The sequence below is a fragment of the Eubalaena glacialis genome, chromosome 7, assembly GCF_028564815.1.
Source record: "Eubalaena glacialis isolate mEubGla1 chromosome 7, mEubGla1.1.hap2.+ XY, whole genome shotgun sequence".
NCBI lineage: Eukaryota > Metazoa > Chordata > Mammalia > Artiodactyla > Balaenidae > Eubalaena > Eubalaena glacialis.
The window spans coordinates 87,574,140-87,596,656 of record NC_083722.1 but is presented as its reverse complement, the minus strand read 5'-3'; the positions used below and the strand labels follow the sequence as shown (position 1 = coordinate 87,596,656).

At 39.9% G+C, this 22,517-nt stretch overlaps 1 protein-coding gene across 4 annotated transcripts in view; it reads left to right on the top strand.

Annotated features, from left to right (window-relative positions):
* ADAMTS9 (ADAM metallopeptidase with thrombospondin type 1 motif 9) overlaps positions 1-22,517 on the top strand; it is a 221,351-nt gene that overhangs the window by 81,835 nt on the left and 116,999 nt on the right. For all 4 annotated transcript variants that reach the window (XM_061197111.1, XM_061197112.1, XM_061197110.1 and 1 more), the window contains 3 exons: positions 595-864; positions 5,480-5,641; positions 7,791-7,967. In XM_061197111.1, coding sequence (XP_061053094.1) covers positions 595-864; positions 5,480-5,641; positions 7,791-7,967 — 609 coding nt within the window. The remainder of the gene's footprint in view (positions 1-594; positions 865-5,479; positions 5,642-7,790; positions 7,968-22,517) is intronic.

Genomic DNA, 22,517 nt, shown 5'->3' with positions numbered 1-22,517 from the left:
GCTTGCATGGAATGAAGCAGTGAACCACATGGATATCCGTGTTGTACAGCAGAAAGTAGAGCAGCTGCAAAGACCCTGAGACGGGGGTGTTCTTGGCCTGCTCAAAAAGCATCCATAAGGCCCGTGGGGCTGGAGTGCAGTGTGGAGAGTGATAAGAGATGTGTCAAAAAGGTAGCCGGTGGCCACATCATGAAGGGCCTACTAGGTCAAGGTAAGGACTGTGGACATTATTCACAGTGGATTGGGAAGTCACTAGGTGAATGACATGATCTGACTATTGTTTGCAAGGGTCATGGTTTATGATATGTGGATAACAGACGTGGGTTGGGAGGAAAGCGTCAAGATTACAAACAGGAGCCCAGCTGAAAGGCCACTGCAATAGTCCTGGCAAGGGAAGGCGGTGGCCTGGACTAGGGAGGTGATGGCGGAGATGGTGGGAAGCGGCTGATGGGGATGTATTTTGCATACTGGGCCAACAGGGCTTCTCCATGAAAGTGACCATGAGGTGGGAAAAAAAGAGACGGGGATATGCCAGGGTTTTGGGCCTGAGCGACTGGCTGAACCACCCTTTCTCTTTCTGAACGTCCAATGTAGTGCTCCGTGACGTGCGGGCAAGGGAGGACCACCCGGCAAGTGGTCTGTGTCAACTACAGTGACCACGTGATCGATCAAATCGAGTGTGACCCGGATTATATCCCGGAAACCGACCAGGACTGTTCCATGTCACCATGCCCTCAGCGGACCCCAGATGGTGGCCTCGCTCAGCACCCTTTCCAAAACGAGGATTATCGCCCCAGGAGCGTCAGCCCTAGCCGCACCCACGTGCTCGGAGGAAACCAGTGGAGGACCGGCCCCTGGGGAGCAGTGAGTATTCCCTGAAGCCTTTGCGAATTTGCTTTCTTCTCTTTCATTTGATGTAGTGCTTGGAGGGAAACAAACTAGAAGCACCTCTGGAGCATATTTATGTCAGAAGGGATTGACACTGTGCATTTTCATTTGTTGAGGTTAATTGCAGTCCCGGAAGGGGTGTCACTTGAGACAGTCTGCCCGCACCTCTAAGCTACCTTAACTGGGTGGAGGAGGGGGTGTCACTGCTGGATGATTTGATCAGGCCGCTTCCTGGAAGGTAATGTGAAGCTGTGATGATTGATCCCGGAGGTGGCAGGCAGCTCTTACCTGAAGGAAAATTAAAAGGGCAAAAGAACTTTTCTGAAAGGGAGTTTTTAATGAAAGTCATTTTCCTTCTTGCTATTTTCCAGATGAGTGTAGTCTTGAAGTGGCACAATTGCTATGCCATTTGTAGTAGTAGATCATTGTCTTGGATTAGGAGAGAAGGACTAGGCTGGGTAAAATCTGTGCTTAGAGGGAAAATACCATAACTGAATGGTTATCAGCACAGGCTTTAAGGAAAGATGCCTCTGTTTGATCCAAGGACTTGCACTTTCAAATTTTGGTGTCTTGGGCAGGTCCCCTCTCCTCTTTGAGCCTGTTTCCTCATCTGTAAAACAAAGTTAACAATAACTCCAACTTTCTTGGGTTGTCGTAAGAATTAAATACAACGATGCGAATAAAGTGTTTTACACTCTGCCCACCATCGTGAAAATTTAATAAATGTCGACGATTATTTTTATTGTTATCGTTATCTTTGTCCTTCAAATTAGGAAGACCTTCACAAATAATATTTAGCTAGCATTCAAAGGAAAAATATGCTCTTGAGAGTTTCAGAATTTTTATTGAATAATTTTCCAAAAAATAATTTTATTGTGGAATACTGGACATGTCTAAAGGAACTTCAGGAGGGGTAAGGTAGCAAGAGACCCTGGGGGAGGTATGGGGAGTTTGGTGTTTATTAATCACTCATGAAGTCTTCTTTTTAATTGTTTACTATTCATTTCCTTCTAGTACTGCTAATTGTGTTTAATTATTTCTGGACTAAAAAGCATTAGAAGGAACCTGTCAGTTTCCCACCATGGTTATGTTTCAATAAATTAGGTTTACTTTCCTGTGAATGCAGATAGCCACTGAGTGTTTTCACACACTGCACCTGTCGGTTGTAAGCAGACCATCTGCCTGGGACCTTCACCGCCTCATTCTCCTCCCTTACTTCCCACTTTGAGGCTTCCTTTGCCTGGGTTAGAAGAAATTTGGGTTCTGAGAAATTAAAGAGTGATCAAGAGAGGTCATCACTGAGTGTCCCATGATTTTTCCAGTGGAAAAAATTCACAACTCAAACATGTGTATTCTAATGATACCACTAGAACTTTAAAAAAAAAAAAAGGCACTGAAAGCTATTCTTATTTAGGACTACATTTGTGGATAATGCATTCCTTTAAGATTGAATGATTCTGCCCTTGGGCAGAGTTCCCAATTAGGGAGGATTAGGTAACCTTTTTGCAGCAATGGGCAATACCATTCTTCTCATTGTGCCTGTTTTTTGTTTGGGGATTTTTTTTTTTCTAAGTTAAGTGAGGCTGAAGGTGGACAATGTGATTTTTCAGCTCTAGGCTGACGTGCCTGACTTACTCCCAGGAGAGTGTGGCATGTGTATACATCTCTGCGTGGTTCGGATGCATGGTTCTTCCTGCCACAGCAGGAAAGGCAGCAAAGAATCAGGAGCACTAGAGAATGGGAATCTAACATTTTCAGTAGTTTCTGGAATCAGAACCTCATTTTACAGTATGTTTTTGCATAAACCTGAACCCTCTGTAAGTTTTTTGGTGTGTTACCAACTAGGGGTCTCTGGTTGCAAGCAAAAGAAAAGGAATTGATTCCTTCAAGGGAAAGCAAAACAAACAATACTGTTCATTTAGCCCCAGTAGAGACTGGGACCAGAACATCTTCAGGGATCTAGCTAGGGGTTGGCAAATTTTTTCTGCAAAGGGCCAGGTAATAAATATTTTCAGCAGTGTGGACCATGCAGTCTCTGTTGCAGCAAACCAGCTCTGCTGTCTTAGCACAAAAGCAGGCATAGACAATATGTAAACACATGGAAATGGCTGTGTTTCCATAACACTTGAGTTATAAAAACAGCTTGCAGGCCAGATTTGGCCCCCAGGCCAAATGCCAATCTCTGATCTCTAGATGTAACAGTATCTACAGTATAATTTCTCTAAGGAGTTTCTGTCTTAATGAACCCTTTTCAACTCTGAACCGCCCTTGAGTTGCTCTGCTCAGGATTCAAATTCCCAGGAAAGTCTGATTGGCTCAGCCCGTTCCTCTTACTCCTTGATCAGGGAAATGTAGAGCATCTTAAAACACAGTCCCACTAAGGTGACATCCATTGGGGGAGAAATGATTCCTTAAAGAAAAATTGGGCTGCCAGGTGTTAAGGGGAAGTATAGTAGGCAGATAAAAATACCAGATGTCCATCATCTCTTGCTTCCCTAGTGGCCGTTCTCTCTTGTTCAGTGTGGATGATAAGGTACAGGGTTTGTTCGGAGGAACGTTTACCTGGGAAAATATGTCATCTAAAGAGGACAGGAAAATTGTTAACAAAGTAAGTCCAGAGTGAAATTCTGCAACATGGGAATGGAACTAAGAATCCCTGTTAATCAAAAAATGGCAAAATTGGACCTGGAGAAAGATGATGTACAATACTTCACCTGTGTATGGGAGTATAAAGACCCAGGCCGATGCTGGGTTCAGAACTGTGCAAGCACAAGTTCTAGACTGTATGGCACAATTGCTTGGCCCCCAGCTGAGCGCTTTCTCTGTTTGGTCAGATTCTCAATAGGAAGCATCTGACTGGTCACTGGGCAGCCAGTAGATTAGTTGACCTTGGATTTGTTATCCTTCCTTGCTCCACTCAGCCATATTGAAGGGAGGGTAGCATGTGGTTTCTGGAACTATTGCTTCTAGAAACTCTAATTGGATCAGGCAGTAGATCCTGTGACCAGCACTATAGGATCTAATAGGGGTACAAGTATGACATTGATCCCCTCTGAAGGAGCTTACCATTTTATTGGGACAATAACATAGGTGACATAATAAACAAATAATACAAGATTTTATTATCAAAGGAAAAACTCAAGGGCCAAAATATATATAATCCAAATCTGTTTGCAATATGGAAGGTCCTTCCTAATGTTTTAAATTCTGGTCCCCAAACAAAGCCGATTAAAATAATAGGTCTCTGTGTTTCTCACATAATAAGCTGTTTAAAAGTAGAAAACAAATATTTTTAAGTTTCGAGTGAGTATATCAGAACCGTCAGAGAATAGAGGTAGGATTTTTGTAAATCAAAAATTACCTAAATATTTGCTCAGACAGAATTCATAAATCTATTTTCCTGCTCTACATTTAAAAATTAAACTCAATATTTTTGAAAATCATTCATAATTTGACCAGCATAGGCAGGGAAATTGAACTGAAGTCCAGTACAATAAGCAAAAGATAAACATTTTCACATCTTTATATGGAAGAAGCCAACCAGCAAGGAGCAGTATTTATGGGTATTTTGAAATAACACTGGTTTGAGCTGGGGTTTGATAGCACAAATCAGCCATTGGAACCTGGAACTCAAAACAATGTTGCAGATGCGGTCGGAGACTTGATAATTCGTGAGAATTGGGTTGCTTGGAGGACTAGATGGTTGTTTTACAAGCAAACAGATTGTACAAGTTAAGGGTCAGAGTGAAGGAGACCAGCAAACACATCGGGTTTCAAAAGATAAGGAAATTATGGAAAGAAAAAAACACTCGAGATGTAGATAAATAAGAGAGCTATGAGAAGCTTGTGTGGGAAATTAGCTGAAGGGTGAACATAATTCTATGACAACCATGAGAGGGAGTAAGCACTAGGCTCGTGCACCTGAAGAGAGGTCTGTCAATATGGAATTCAAGTTCACTGAGGAATAAAAATAAAGAAGGAAAACAAATCTTGCTACCATTAGCCACGGAAGTAGAGGCTTTTGCCAAGGGAGAGACAGGAACGTTACCTGCAAGGAAATTATATGTAAGTGACATTCCGTGATGCTTTCCTTGGGTAATTGAAGGAGTTAGTACAGAAGCTTAATTTCAACAACTGGCAATTCCTGAATCATGTGATTTGACCCCGGTGTTGAAAGGGAAGTTAAATGTTGTTTCTAAATAAGTGCTTGTAGTTTTGAAAAGAAGAGAATTTCCCAGTAGACTGTGGTGTCAGTCAGCGAGTCTGTACCTCTCAGAGATGCAAAGGATGGATAGGACAGCTCTGGAAATCCCAAGACATGATCACTCATTAGGCATTTATTAAACACTTACTGAGACCTAACCTGCGCAAGGGGGAAGCCGTGTTTCTGCCCTCCAGGTGCTGCTAAGACGTGAACTTTAAACAGCCCCACGGAAGGGAGGTTCTCAGGATTGCTTTCTGTCCATCGTGGACGACTTGAGAATGGTTTCTGCCACATTTGTCTCTGACCCTTCAACCAGCTGCTTTTTGTGTCCCTGAGATGGAGATCGAGGTAGGGATTAACCTGTTGACTGATGTCTGCTGTGTTCAGTGTTCCAGTACCTGTGCTGGTGGGTCCCAGCGGCGTGTTGTTGTGTGTCAGGATGAAAATGGATACACCGCCAACGACTGCGTGGAGAGAATCAAACCCGATGAGCAGAGATCCTGTGAATCTGGCCCTTGCCCTCAGTGGGCTTATGGCAGCTGGGGAGAGGTGAGAGCAAACTCCACTTATACATCCTTTGGGAAAAACCAAACACCAAACAGTGTTATTGTTCCTAGTTTATTTGAAGAAAAGAACTAGCTCTAGTTAAAGCTTCTTGATTTCAGGTTAACTAAGAGAACTGTCTTAATTCTGGACTATTTTAAAAGTGCATTTATTACCAAGTAGAGACAGCTTGACTACACAGGAGAGAAAAGTTAGGAAAGAATGCAGATAAATGCTAGTTTAAATTGTTAACCTCTGCTGATTAAAACATGGGTGCTTTTAAAGTGATTGAAAATGTGTGTTAAATCAGTCAATGGAAATTTTGCCATCTTCTTCGTAGTTTTGGGGTGTTTGTGATGCACCCTTGTTCCCATGGCATCGTGTCTCCTAATATTTCAAATCCCTGATGAACCAGAATGAATAGGAGCTGTTATTCCTATCAAAGGTGATGCATTTTAATTGTAGAAATGAATAATTAGCTGTATAGTCTCAAATAATAAAATTCTTCAGCTGTTACCTTTTAAGAATTGCCTGCTATGACCGATGAAAGGCAATAGAATATTTGGAGCAGGCAAAACTGGGTCCCATTCCCAGGCCTGGCTCTTACAAGCTTTGTGGCTTTAACAAATAATATAACTTTGCCAAATGTCTGTATTCTCGTCTATAAATGGGAATAATAATGGCACTCACTTCACAGTGTTCACATCTATTATATGAGATAGTGTGTCAAAAGCCTAGCCCATAGCCTTCAATCACAGTTAACTGCTTTTATAATAATGATAATCAGTATTATTACTACCAATAATACTGATTATCATTAGTATTACTATTATTATCGAATGGGGTTTTGAGCCACTGTCATGTGTAGGACTTAGATGCTTATTGTTTTGTATTTAATTAACAAAGAATATATCTCTCTACTCTTGAATCCACAGGGAGAACACATATTTAGAGTTTGTTGAGTTGTTCTGTCTTGACTGTAAAATTTATAAAATAACACACGAGGATTAACATCGTGGAGACCCCCACCCCCACCCCCGCCAAGAGGGGAACAAAGACACATGAGATGGACGGGCATGTTTGTCCACACCCCTGGCTAAACGAAATCACGTGTCCACATTTCATGCTTTCATCCACATAACCTAGTAGTCATAGGCACTCATAACGGAGAGTTTGTTAACTTTCGGTGATAATACGTCATTCTGGAGGGCTTTGCTGAAAGGCCGGAAGGGGAAGTCAGGTTTGGAGACGTGTGTATTGTGGGTTTCCCAAAACTCCTCGTAAAGTTGTGTCCCATGGGGCCTGTGCTTCAGCTTCTGTAATTGGATAGAAGCCAGGAGAGTACACGCATTTGCTGGGATGCTGGCTGTCAGCACGGACCAGATCATTCCAAATTCTGTGGGAGATCTGGCCTTGACACAGCAGGGGAACAGTCAGTGTTCCTGGATGTGAGCACAGCGGTACTGTCCAAGAAATACAACTTGTTCCTGCCTCAGAAGTGTGGGTCTAGCCAACAGTCAGAACCTTATCCAATGTTCCCACCACACTGTTTACTCATCCTAGGGGAAAGCCATCACTATCCTCAGATTCAGAGATAACATAAAATATTTGAACGTCAGAAAGGTCTATGGAGACTAGAGTCACAGAATAGACAAAGGTTGGTGACAACTTCTTAGAGGTTGCCAGAAAATAAAACCAGCTAAGTCATTATTTCCTTTATTTGGTACTGAGTGGTTTTTAGATTTTTATTTGTTTCTTTGATTTTTGGTTTTGAATACCTCAAAAAAAGGCTGTAGTCTTATCCTAGACACCTGCTGTTGAATTGACTTTGATCAAGTGAAACTCTCTTAAGCTCAGTTGCCCCATATATAAAATGCGGCAAATAATTACACTCTCCTCTTGATGAGATAATATATATAAAAGCACTTAGTACAGATGAAGAGCAAATGCTCAATAAACAATACCTACCATGAAAGTAGAGGGCTCCGGTCTGCTGTGTATATTACTTTTGGTAACTCAGCTCCGTTCTGCCTACAGACTTATCTTGCCTGATGCTGTAATAGAGTCTGGCTAAGACGTTTTTCTTACGGGAAAAGAAAATTTGCCACTGGCTGTTCAGGCAAAATAACTGCAGCCTTCCTTTTTCTTCTTCCAGTGTACTGAGCTGTGCGGTGGAGGCTTGCGGACAAGACTGGTGGTCTGTCAGCGGCCCAGCGGGGAACGGTTTCTAGATCTGAGCTGTGAAATTCTTGACAAGCCTCCAGATCGAGAGCAATGTAACACACATGCTTGTCCTCAAGACGCTGCATGGAGTACTGGCCCTTGGAGTTCGGTACGGCCCTAACTATTCATGTTTGTCAAGCAAAATATGTAACTAACATGCCCAATTCCAAGGTGTTCTGGGTCACTCCTTTGAGACAGATAATTATCCTCCTCACAAGGGCATCCCTGAAACTGTGCTATACACAGTCTGCTATTTTCTTCATATTGACATACAACAGAATTAATTTTTTTAATGAGATTGCCAAAGTGACTTTACAGGTGACTTGTACCTCATACAGGCCTTTGCCAATGCCCAGAAGTAGCATCCTTTCCTATAACTAGACTATATATATTTGTGTGTGTGTGTGTTTTTTTTTAAGAAACTAAATAACTCCGTGCCGTTATTAAGCTTCAAAGTGATTTAAGCAGACAACTCAAAAGCAGATATTCTTTCCTTTTCTAAGCTGGTAGTTTTGACTTTGGTGGGAAGATACCTGCTTATTGAGGCCAAAGCAATTTTTGATTCAGAGACTATACCTTGCCTCTCTGTGACTCGGGTACAGCTCTCAACACAGACACCAAAAAGGTTGTGCCCACAAAATCGACTGAAACCATTTGGAAAATTCAAAAGACCAAAAGTGGACTCAGTGACCTGATGCCATTCAAGGCATCTGAAATGTTCTCTCTTCTATCAAGACACAAAGCCTGTTTGAGACCATTTTTTTCTTTGGTCCTAGGCTTCCTTTGTGATCTACTTTTAAATGACATTGTGAGACAGATTCGCCACTGTAAATACTATGCAAACTTCTGGGGCAGCTCTTGGCAAACAGAAGGATAGGCTATGTCAAAACGATACTGTGGCTAAATTGTGCCATAGGTATGGAGTCATTAGGGCTGTTTCGTGTAAATAGAGTAAATATTCCTGTGAATACATTAATTGCACTGAAGCTGAATTAATATTAAGTCATATCCAAAAGCCTTTTTTATTCCATAGGGTTCTGAGGAAAAGTCTTAACCATTCCTAAAACCAACTAAAGAGCAGATTAACTGACCTGACATGGCTAATGCCTGTTGACACTTCTAAGAGTCAGGGGTTTCAGTGTTGGAGATTGTGTCTGCAGGTAGAACACTAGCTGTATAACGACTGTACTTTGTATTAAGTAGAAATCTAGAAGAATTTAGAGTGTTATCTCAACTGGTACTATTCAGCTGGGCTCTAAGGATTTTATTCAAGGGCATTTCAGATGTATTGTTCACCCAGAGTATTTTGTCTGCAATACTGGCACTCTCCCAAAATGAACATTTTGAAAAAGATCAGAAATAACCTTAGAATGTCAAGAACATCTTCTGACATTCCAGCTTCCCTAAGTCACCTATTATGTATTATTTTTCATGAAATTTTCCCTCTTGAGCCCATTATATTTTCACTCCTTTCACTCAGCCAACACCAATACCACACTGGAGTATATATCAAAAAATCTAGTAGCTCTCTAAAAAGTTGTGTTTCTTTAATATTGACCAAAAAACATCTCCTAACCCTCAGAGGGTATGTGTGTGTGTATATATAAATAATAATAATATAATATTATACACTATATATTGTATATAATATATATACAATATATATTATATAGTATATAAACATTAGTTTCCACAGCATTCTCTTTCTTGAACACTTTCTAAACACAGCTTAATTCTTTTTTACACCGATCACCACCCTCTCCCACAGATATTTTAAGAGCTTAAGTGCTTAAATTTTAAAATATGATCTGCTAATTAACTGAAGACTTTAAGTTTTTCTTATTGTAGTTGTTGTTCTTGGGGCTGCACATAGTTTTCTGAAACACACAGAGAAAAAGATTCTAAATGCTCTGTAATGCACAGGAGCAAATACACAGATTTTGAAAATATTTTTGCTGCCTATGCGATTTTAATGCTTCCTTTGTAAAGTGATCATTATTCAAATATATATTCAAATGCCTCTGCAGCCTGGGAGCAAGGCCACTTCTACAAGGCTTTTTATTGTGATTTTTAAAACAACTAAATCAAAAGCATTTAATTTAAATAGATCCATTTGTAATATATTATTTAAATTATGTGTGTGAGGGCAGCCTTTTAGATTCTTACTGTAGAATTTGGATTTTACTTTTATGTTGACTTTTATTGATGCTTTGGTACAATTTCTTAGTAATTCTAGATTGAAGCATACCTCAGTGAATTGTGTTAACAGCCATAAAGCCACTTCTATGGTGCTTCATCATTGTAACTGAGAGTGACATTAACAACAACAAAAACTGTATTCGAGGTGCTAACATGTTGCTTTCAAGAGAAAGTGAACTAGATTTATTAGAGACCAAGGGTAGCCTTTAGTCCCCCTCCAGCCTTGTTGCTTTCTTTCCCCAAATACTCCCAAGCTGGAGATAGTGTCGAGAAGCAACTATTGCTGTGTGAGTAGGTCTTTTCCAAGGTCAAAATGAAGATAGCCTAGTTCAACAGTTGTTACTAAGGAGCACTATTTAGGAGAGAAACTCCAAATGGCTGTTAGCGTGGTGTCCAGACTCTCTAAAATGAAGCTTTTGTGAATGTAGGCTTCAGGTACCCATTTTAAGACCCTTAATTCTGGCTCAAGTCACTAGAGATTTAGAATCGTGATTGTGGAAAACACCCTCCCCAGATTTCGTCTTTTCTGTCCTCTTTTGAATGTGTCCTTGCACTCTGACTTGGTAATGTTTTATTTTTGAAATAAGGTTCTTAGCACTGATTTGCCTATTGCATGCACACATCCCGTGACTAGAGGGATAAATTGGAAAGAGAGCTGTCAAACTGTAGTGGGAAGTGGGTTAAAAAATCTGTAGCATTCTAGAGTAAGCTGCTTCAAGATAAAATCAAAAAGGTTGCTAGGTGACGTCACCTATCCAAGATGGTCCTCCAGCCTTCCTTTTTGCATTGCCCCATGTATCTGCTTGCTGATTGCCTTGGAGACAGACCATGGTTCTCCTTAGGAGAAATTGCTTGTGTGAGTTTTTCATGCCAAAACCTAAATGTGTTCTCTGAGCCTTGCTTTAGGTGCTTTGGAATAATGCCTGTCGACCCGAATAATGAGAATTTATGAGCTCACGAAGGAACTGTGCTTTTGTTTCTGCCTGGCCAACTTATGAATTTGTGTCTACCTCATTTTCATATTAAAGTTTGCAGCTTCTGTAGGTAGGAAGAGAAAATGTCTGACATCAGTATTTTATCACCTCACCACATCTATCTCTAGCAAAAATAAAGATTGTAAATATCACTACCATACTTTCCGAATGCATTTTAAGCAGCCAAGCCTAGTATTATCTGAATATTTTGAGCAGTACAGATTTCTATGTGTTTATATAATAAAGCATATTTATTTTTTCCATGTTATTTAATTTTATATACAATGTTTAAAAATCAGTGTTTATCAGCAGACTGTAAAGGCAAATAGGCTGTGTGGTTAGAAATGCATGTATATGTTTCTTTTGGTTTTAAAAAGACACGTTTTAATTTTGTAAATCCCCTCCAACCTGTACCATCCCTCTCCCAAATCTGAGTTAGCCGAGTGGCAAGCTTTATGTTATTGGATAGTTCAAAATGTGTATTTTAAAGGGATACTTTAAAAAATATTTCTGGATTGGAAATGATGCTTAGTGATATAAACAAAAACAAATACGAGGCCTAATATTTTGTTGGGTTTCTTTTCTTCTCTAATACTGTTGTCCTGATTCACTGAGTCTCACCTATGAAATATGAATGCTCCATTTATTGAATTTGTAGATAATGCTAAGGCATAGCCAGAAGACAAAACCAGTGATTAGGAGAAATGGTTCTGCATATGTCAGAGGAGCCAGGTACAGGAAAAAGCTCACCTAATGTGCATCAGTTTGATCATACCTTATTCTTTGTGTTCAGATAACTGTAAAAGACTTACAACATTTGTCAATTTTGTTATTTGTTCACCTGCAATACATATCAGAAGCATTTCTTATTAAAGAAAAATAAAGAAGACATAACAGTAACTTGAAAGTTTTAAGAGAAGCTGCACTTTTCAAAAAATGATAAATCATAAAGATGACCTCAGATCTCTGCTGGTTCCACATTCCCCTACTGAGCCTCGATTTTGCACTGTAGTTTGTTATGGTAACTGGGGGGGAAAGGACCAAAATAAGGGAGTCCTTATATGCATTTGAGGGTTTTTTTATGAGGTGCTGAATAAGATAACTTCTCCAAAGCAGGTGATCGTAGCTAACGTTTACTGAGTATTTACTATGTACCAAGCCAAGTTAAGCAAATCTGTGTCACATTTAGCCCCCATGTTACCCTGTCGAGAGAGGCGTTTTTATGAATCCATTTGACTGTGTGATACTCTACTTTAGCGATACAACTTCAATGTCAGTATACCTTTTTTTTTTTTTCTCCCCTGGGAGAAGGAAGGATTTATTACTTGTAGCCAGTAAGGAGAACACCAGGGATCTTTTCCAAAGCAGTGTCTCCCAATGTCCCATTTGTTTTGGTAGAAAGAAACAGTGCATGTTCAGAATGAATTTTTTAAACTCCTTATATTCAATAAAAGGATACGCCTAAAACTCACACTCCATCTAGACTCAGCGTTATTTAGCTAATACTGACATTGCCCCTTTGACTCCAGCAATAGAAAATCTAAATTTATAACTTTTACTGGTAAATTCCCATAACCGGCAGCTATGAACACTTCAAACAACTGATTATGTTTAGGGAATGGCAAAACATCTCTCTTTTTTATTTATTTATTTATTTTTTATTTTTATTTTTTTATATTTTATTTATTTATTTATTTATGGCTGTGTTGGGTCTTCGTTTCTGTGCGAGGGCTTTCTCTAGTTGCGGCGAGTGGGGGCCACTCTTCATCGCGGTGCGCGGGCCTCTCACTATCGCGGCCTCTCTTGTTGCGGAGCACAGGCTCCAGACGCGCAGGCTCAGTAATTGTGGCTCACGGGCCCAGCTGCTCCGCGGCATGTGGGATCTTCCGGGACCAGGGCTCGAACCCGTGTGCCCTGCATTGGCAGGCGGATTCTTAACCACTGCGCCACCAGGGAAGCCCTTTTTTATTTTTAAAATATCGTAATAGCCAGATTCGGAGGATGATATAAAGAGTTGGGCTATAAGGAATATCACATTAAATGTGTATGCATTTTTTTATAAATATAAGATTTTTTTTTTTTTTTTTTTTTTTTTACTAATGAAGACACATCTTAAACATACTTTCTAGTGTCTTTTAAGAAAGAAATAAGAAACATATTATTTGGCTCTATCAATATGGAGTATAAAAAATAAGATAGGTTTTTTTTTTAATGAAAACATTATGACATATGAAATTGCGAAGTTTATTTGAACTCAGGATAGATTAAGACTCTATAAACCACTCATCTCACATGTGCTCCAAAAAAGCAAGACACTGGGCTGCATCTGTTTCACTGGAGATAAAACTTAGCTGGACTTTTTTTTTTTTCCTCCGTATTTACAGTGATTGTATGCCTATCAGAGATTCTGTTCCTGCTTTCTGACAGCTGATATTTCATGATAGCTTGACAGATTTCTGTTTTTACAGTCTTAAAAGTCCAAAGGTGGGGATGGGGGCAAGGGTAGGAGAGACATTAGACCCTGAGAAGGAGTGAAGGTCCTCCCCCCTGACTCAGGTCAGCGAGTTGCCCTTCTGGAATGGACAGGAATGGAAACTTTGGAATGTGGAGTGGGAGGTAGAGGCTGAGTCCAAGTCTAATTGGCTGGGAGGGAATCCTGATTATTAAAGGCAGTTGAGGAAGATTTATGAGGAGGGCGTAAAAGACTCTGGGTCATTCCTTTTAAAAAAAAAAGTCATTCATTTTTCAGCTAATATTTTTTATGGGCCTACTGTGGGGCTAGTCTGTTCTGGATGCTAAGGATACAGCAATGAACAGTCAGAGCTATTCATTCTAGTGGGGAAACAAAATTTGAACACATATAGAACTGACAGTTTTTTCCTGGAAGCCTCACTACAACCATAAAAATACAAATTGCTATTAGGAGATATATATATATATCTTCATGTTGCTAATGATCTTTGTTCAACCGATATAAATTATTGATCTTGTCTTTCCTTTTAAATGTGCAGTTGCTCAATAATTTTCAGTGATAAATGCTCTCTCGCTGATGGCATGGAATCTTTCAAAACCTCCTGTCAGGAAATATGCTTCTGTTCACCTTTACATTAGAACCCAAACATGAGTTCAGGGGTCTGAGAGCCAGGATAAGTGGAGGGCCTGGCTTTCTGCCTCTCCCGTCTGGGGTCCTCAGCCTCCACACCAGCGTGGGAAGTTGTGGCTGAGAGTACATTTCCCCCTTTGTTATTTAATAGGTACCAATAAAAAGATCTGGAATGTGTGGATTGCCACATCACCATCTTTGCTTCTTGCTGTTGTTCATTTTCATGGATTGTTTTAATCACTGCAACATCCCTTTCCAGAAATTTATAAAATAGAAAATTGGCAGCCAAGAAAAGAGTGTACAGGAAGTAGTATGGAAAAGAATCAATATAGGCTGAACCTACAAAGCCACCATTCTTAGCCAGGCCTGCATCCCCTTTCTCTTATAAGAATGAGGTTATGCCTTGGCCAAAGCAGTCCAATAACTTTCCACAATGTTGGAAATGTTCTCTATCTTTGCTTGCCAATATGGAAGCCACTAGCCACATGTGGCTAATATTAAGCACTTATTATGTGGCCAAGTACAATAGGGATACTGCATTTTAAATTGTACTTAATTACTCTAAATATAAACAGCCACCTGTGCCTGGTGGCTACCGTATTAGACAGGGCAACCTCAGGCAATTAGCAATTAATATTCAACTAGCCAAGGGATCAGTAAACTTATAAAAATAAATTGGGGAGAAAAACCCTATGTCAGCATGTAATGGGTCCCTGTGTAGGATGCCCTTGCATCTAATAAGTACCATCCTCTTGTCATTCTTCTGTTTTGCACCATTGTTTGGGAACACTTTAGTGGGTGTTCCCTGACAGCTGGGCATTGAAAAAGTAGCACAGGGAGATCAGCTCAGTGCTTTGTGACCACCTAGAGGGGTGGGATAAGTAGGGTGTGAGGGAGACGCAAGAGGGAGGGGATATGGAGATATATGTAAACGTATAGCTGATTCACTTTGTTACACAGCAGAAACTAACACAACAATGTAAAGCAATTATACTCCAATAAAGATGTTAAAAAAAAAAATACAGTGGTCAAACCTAAAAAAAAAAAAAAAAAGAAAGAGGCTTTTAGAACCAGCTGTCTTTAGAGTAGTAACTCCAGGGCCTCCACATAAAAGCAGCTGTTAAAACAAACTCTCCTCTTTTGCATCTCAGTGTTCAAGTTCATCATGGCAGTAAGTTCAGTTAAGGAGAAAGAATGTTTATGTGTTCTATGGGTTAAAAGGGCAAGGTGTAATGATGCTTTTTAGGAGAGGGCAAAAATGGACAATGCCAGGTAGCCACCTTGTAGAAGCTTGAATTCCAAGAGACCATTCCCTCTTTGAAGGAGAAGTTTCAAGAAGGCAACTTTCATATTCCCTGAGCCCTGTAGGTAAAGGTTGAGTAGATTAGGTTTATGGAGCTGTCTCAAAGACACTTCAGAAGAATCAGAGCTGAGGCTGTGTCTCCTCCATCACTATAATTGCTGTCATTTAACTTTGCCTCCCCAGTGTTAAGAAAACCAGTATGGTTTGTTTCATGTTCATACCCTGTACTGATGCACCCAGAAATTAAAATGTATGTAACGACATTGGCTGCAAATTGGCTGATGATGTCATCAGTTCTCTTTTCTAGCGACCAGATAGAGTTGTGGGGTTTTTTTGCCCCTTTAGGGTGACATCTGAATTAAACTATAAACCGTTCAGGTGGTCTGTTTTTAGAAGCCCTTTTTCATTTATTATCCTCACTCTTAGGTTGTCTATGTACTAAAATGGGAAATAAGTCAAATAACTCTCTCTAAGCCACCTTCTTCTGAAGTATCTCAGAAAGTAGATGAATGGATTGCTTCAGTTATCTGCAAAAGAGCTGTTTCCCTTCAGTTTTGTACAGTGCATTTCCTGCCATAATTTTTGTGACAGCTTTGACTTTTTATTATAACAATCACATTTTGGAGCATTTACTTTCTGCTAGAAATTATGCAAAGCAATTCACTCACATTATCAAATTTAATCTCTTCTACTTGATGAGCTTAGCACCATCAGATAAGTTAGCTAGTTGGTTCTAGGTCAGACTGTGGCTGAACCAGGTTCTGAGCTTGGCAACCAAGATATAATCCCCTCATCTTGCTGTTTAGTTGGTGAAGTGGTGAAAAGCTGTGGAAAGAGGATGTCTACAATTTTAAGATTTTCTGTTTTTCCAGATTGTAACTGCTTGAAACATTCTGGAATTATTGAGCCATTTACAGATTTTGCTCAGAGCTCTAAAGGGATGAATATGAGAAAATTGTTTTTCTTAAAATTAAACCAGGTAAAGAGCAAGATTGGGGCTTTCTAGAAGACTTGGAGGGAAAAAAAGCATCAAGTATTTATTAAGCACACATTAAGTGATATTTCTGACATTTTAATATACAAAGAAATAGAATAACTGGAGGTAATAAATCTAAGTGTTTTCTTTGTTCAGCAGATATATAGGTAATCAGGATGAGAAATTAGATTTTGGTCAAGCCAGTTAGGGGATTTGTAGATGTTTGTGGTGATTAGGTTTATTGTAGAATGTGATATGCTGTCGCACTACAAGTGAATTATGAAAAATGATGAAATTAAAATTTATTAAAAAGTGATCTCACACTAATAACTGTCTGCTTGAAATAAAACACATTAAATGCATTGAGATATCTTCCATACTCTTTCTTGAGCTAAAACTAAGCTACAGGAGTTGAACTCTTCTGGCAATGCTAAGGCTTATTCCTTCCCATTGGTAGGACAGTCAACCACTGTGAGTTCTGCCCTTGCATTCACCTCGTTCTTTGCCCCTCGTTCGCCCAAATACTGATGTATTCCTCCATCCATGTGGCAAGTGCATGTTAAGATGTGGTTATGGTTTGGGAGGTGTGTAAGATGAAGTGAGGGAAGAGATGACATTAAAAAAAACGAAACAAAACGTGGTTTTGCTCCCTTTTTCTAACTAGAACAAAGGAAGAAATGTAGACGTAGCCACCACATTTCAAGTGAAAATCCTTTTAACCGTATCATTTACTGAATTGCCCCAAACTTTAATTTCCTTTGGGCTGTAGACGCCCACTGTCCAAGCTTGGTGCCTCACACACAGTAGGCATACTATCAACAATATTGAAATGAATGAATGAATGAGTGAATGAATGAACTACTCAGAAGCTGAAATCCTTATTGCACTGGCCTAAACTATGGAAATAAAGAGCTAACTTGCAGGAGGGAATCATAAAAAGAAACACATAGGTTTGGATGCTATCAATAGTGGTGTATCAATAGTGATTTCCTGACTTGGAGAGTTGTATGGCAGTTATGTAGGAAAGTGTCCTTGATTTGGGGAAATTAGAGTTGGAGAGATGATGGAACATTATGTCTGCAAATTTTTCAGGAAAAGACAAAATAATAATGGCATATATGTATATATTTAGGGAGGACGAAGGAGGGAGCAAATGTGGTGAAATGTTGACAGTTGGGGAATCTGAATAAGGGGGAGAGGGAGTTCTTTGTGATGTTCTTACAATTTTTCTTTGTTTGAAATTTTTCAAAATAAGTTATTTTTTTTTTTGAATTCTTAAAGAAACGTAAATACGTTCAGAGTGTGTATTTTACTTCACAAGGAAGCAGAGAGTAGGTCTGGATTCATTTCAGGGCTTTAAAAATTCTGACACATTTTAGGAAGCTGTTTTTAATCTCAGATTTGCACTGTAACATCATAATAAAAGTGGGTGCTCTAGTCCGAGCTCAGCGTAAACAGCATCTTTCCTAGTTTTTCATTGGTTTTTTTCTCATGAACTTCTTCTTCTTCCTCCGCCCTACCTCCCTCCGCCCCTCCCACTCAGGCAGCTAAAATGAAAGGGCCTCTGGGAATGGTGTGTTTTTTTGCTCCCCTTTTCCCAGGGAAATCCAGACTTTCATTGCCAGTCTTGTTAGCAAATTCCAGTAAATACTTGGCCAAATGCAGACTCCCCTTTTTTAATCCATTGCTCCCCAGTCAAAGCCCAAAATCCTTTGAAAACTAAAGAACTTTTCCACAAATATGTGCTGTCTGTTTTCCTTGTGCTTCATAAAAAGCTCTCGCCCAACCAACTCGCCTATTCCTGCATTGCAGTTGGCCCTTTCTTAGTGAAATCATGATTTCCTTCTCCTTGGTTGTCTCTTAATCAGCTGTGAAGTATCTGGGAACCCCTTAGCAGTGGCAGGTCACAACTGTGATGTCAGGGAGGAAGTGCTGTCCAGAAGAGCCTGTTTGTTTCACTGTAGTTGCGATCTTCATTGCTGTGCCTGGGAATTGATTTTACATTGTACGTGTCACGTTCTCTAAGACCAGGGATTCCCAACCCTTTTAGCCTTGGATCTTGACCTTGTTAAATTGATGTTCAGTGGGCCCTTTACCACCCCCCATCCAAAAAAAAGCTCTGTGTGCCCTGCCCACCACCAAATGAATTAAAATCAATTCAGTTTTGAGAGCTTGTTGAAGGACTTTCTGAAAACCTTGGGATTATTCAGTGGTTCTCAATCGGGGGTGATTTTTATCCCCCAGTGGACATTGGGTAATGTCTGGAGACATCGTTGGTTGTCATAAATGGGTTTGGGGGGGCAGGTATTACTGGCATCTAATGAAGAGAAGCCAGGGATGTTGCCAAGCATCCTACAGTGCACAGCATGGTCCCCATAGGAGAGGGATGACTCATGATCAAAAGTCAAGGCTGAAGTCACAGTTGCAAGCCCTGTGGAGTGACTCTGGTTAGCTATCAGAAAACAATTCTCTCTGGAGAGTCAAATTTTCCGTCAAGTAGTATGTGGAATCCTAGGAACCCAGCAAGGTCAAAGATTTTCAAGAATGAACTGAAAATAGGAGGTTTCAAAGTTGTCTCACCAGACTATGAATTTGCAAACTAACAAGCAGTGTCATTCAGTCTTTTTTGGAGCCGGGAGGGAAAGTTGTTGATGTGTACAGATGTGCCCGGTGTGGTCCATAGACATTCCACATGGCAACTTTGGCAGGGGTCACTAACTTTGGATAGAAAGGCATAAATGAGGATGGGAATTTCTACGAAAACAAGCGTTATTCCAACATGTTCATACTTTTGGATTGCATGAACTGATAGCACTGATAGTATAGAGATGATAGATAGGTAGATATCGATAGATAGATTCCTTTGCCTTTTATGTTTCAATCAAACAGCACTTCCCTCATTCATGGTAGAATCTGCACATGTGTAATGCTCTAGCTATATCTAGGAATTAGTTTCAGAGTTGAATATTTAGGAGTTTTTCGGGGGAAGTATTTTTATAAAAGCATAATTAATCCTAGTGAGCATTTTATCTGGGAAGTAGGAGACCAGTTTCTTACTAGAGACCAAGACAGTGGTACAGAAAGTGTTCCATGACTTGTGAATAGATCTGAAACAGGGTTTCCCAGCCTCGGCACTATTGACATTTGGGACCACATACTTCTTTGTTGTGGGGTGTTGTTCTGGGCATCCTAGGATGTTTGGCAGCATCCTTAGCTTCTACCTGCTAGAATGCCAGTAGCATATCCTCTTGGTTGTGATAACCAAAAATGTCTTCCAACATTGGCAAATGTCCTCTGGGGGCAATATCATCTCTCCCTCGTGGTTCAATGAGTGTCTTACAGCAGAACTTTCCTTTCCATATTCTCATAGGCATTAAGTAGGTATAGTCTACAGCATTTCCCAAATCTGTTTGATACCAAATTCCTTTTTTTTTTTTTAAGAAGTCAGAGAAGTCTTAGAGGTTTTAAAATTGTTCTCTTCCTCCTTTCAGGGAAGATAAATCATTATGTTGTAGAGATCACCAGGTTTTCACAGTTATTTTCCCACCAGTTGTTTTTTTTTAATCTATCAGACGAAGCCCTGATCAGCTTTTTCAGATATGTGGCATTAACCTGGCTTTTCAATACATGAACTTCCTGGGGAAGAAAGTTTCTGAAATTCTACCCCTTCATACCTCTCCTTTTCCACTTTTCAAATCTTTTCTGCTTTAGCAGATGGCAATTGCTATGTATTTGCCAACCTCAGACCCCCATGCCACACAGACACACGTATTTATGATCAGAATGGCAGGTGCAACTCCAAGATCCGTGGCACAGAGAACATTTTAGATGATCCATCTCCTGGCCCTAGAAGGAAAATGAGTCTCAATTCTTCTTCTTCAAAAAGGTCACTAATGATGACCATAAACTCTAATAGTGACTCCAAATCTTTGAGACCGGAGAAGATATCTATTGGTAGAGGAAAGGCAAGCAAAATGAGCCCAGACACTGTCATCAACCTCAGAAGTTTTATGGTAGGACCTAAACTCTAATGAAATATTGGATTCTTCCCACAATGTTTAAACTTTATTGGATGAAAGACTGGAAATTCTTATAAAAAGAAAGACACACGTTGGAGCTCAATGTAGAAGAGACCTTGGTTCTCCATAAGACAAATGAGTGCTACCTTCCAGAAGTGATTGGAACCTTAAACTACCAATGGACTAACTATGTCAAAAGCTCTTTCAAATTAGAAATGGAGTTGTGCCTTTTACCTAATTATAACCTTACCAGTTATTCTGGGCTATGAGACGATACAGCCACTAATGAAATCTTACTTCTCTGAATGAATGGGTTTCTCCACATCCCAGTCACCAACTGATGACCAATGGTCTTACATGTCTTGATGTGGCACATAATAAAAGTGCCTGTCTGCAGTAGGCCAGATGGATTTGGCCACAAGTGGAGAAGGAATAACAAAAGGCCCATATTTACGGATCATCTTCTGTGAGCCAAGCTTTGGGCCTGGTGCCTTGTAAGCATTATTGCAAATCCTCATATAATCCTTACAAAATGGTCCCTATTGTGTCCATTATGCAGGTAGGAAAACTGAGCTCCACGCAGGCTAAGCAAGTGTCCCAGCATCCTACAATCAGTAATTCTTGGATCCAGACCCGACTGACTCTCAAGCTTCATGCTTTCCCACTCCCTCTCTGGAAGGGCTTTCAAAACTTCTAGAAATACTGATTTTGATTTGTGACACATCCAAAAATAGGCTCTTGCCCTAGCGGAAACCAGTTTAGCTCTCCTCTGCTTTTTAAAAGCCATTGAAACTGAGTCTTTGGGGTCTGAATTTTTGAATAGGCCCTTTTAACACTTCACTTGATTTTGAATGGTTTTCAAAGGAACTCAGAAATTGGGCTTGGTCACCCAACACTCTCAGACCAGAGCTCTGAAATGGGTTGGTTTTCCCCTGCACATTTATAGCACTCTAGAACAATGTGAATTAGTACATCTGTAAGGAAAGATCTGCTGAACTAAGAAAACTAGATATTTCTGAATGTGGCCTAATCCTATTATTTGGGTAATAACCGCCTCACTTAGTAGGGAGGCTTGTGGTGGCCAGCTTGTAGAGAGTGTACAGGAGATCGAATTCAATTTATAGTTACAAAGTCTCAGGCTTGATGTTGGTTTTGTAATCCTGAATACCCTATACTCTGAGAGCATTTTTCTAAATGAAAGGGAACTTAAAAAAAATCAGGCTCAAACTTAGACACATTATTTTGGAACAGATGGTATAAGTCTTTAGTTTGTTTTGTTTTGCTTTGCTTTGCTTTGCTTTTAGATGTTTCCAGCCAGAATGGAGATAGACAATATCTGGCCTAGATAGAACCCATTCTGGTCCATTATATTTCTTTGTAGTCTATTTTCAGTCTGTATATCTACATTTTTTCCATCTGGCAAAAGTGTCAATCTAAGGTGACATCTTTGGGAAGGAGAAACAACATGTTGTGACCCTAAGAGTACATGGTGGTCTCAGTGGCTGTTAGCCAAGCTTTCAGTGTTAGTCTTGCCTGTGCAGGACAGTGTGGTCTTCTGAGTTCCCAGCTTCTAACCCTTGCTGTCCGTTATCTTACATCATATTCTCAGATAACCTTCCTCTTAGATGTCTCCTGTGCAGTGTTCAGTTCTGTAACTATGAATTAAATATTAAACCACAAGAGTGCTTAGCCAGTTTTAGATTGAATAGACACAGGCGATAGGAGAGAGCACGAGTTATTTATTTGGACCCTACCAATGAACGGAGCATTGTGTAGAATGTTTGCTTCATCCTTAAAAATTCTTGTGAGATAAGTGGCTCTAGGCTCTATTAGATACTATTCATTCACGCATGCGTTTGTGTGTTCCCTAAGTATTCAAGTGTTTTCTATAAACTAGGCACTGCTCTGAGCACTGGGGAGATAGCAGTGAACAAAACAGACAAAAATCCTTGAACTCATCAAGCTTACATTCTAGTGGGGAGGGGGAGATAACCTATAAATCACAAATAAAACAAAAGTTTAAATATGTATCGTGAAAGAAAGTGAGTGCTGCCATGGATAAAAATAAATTAAAGAAGAGAGAAA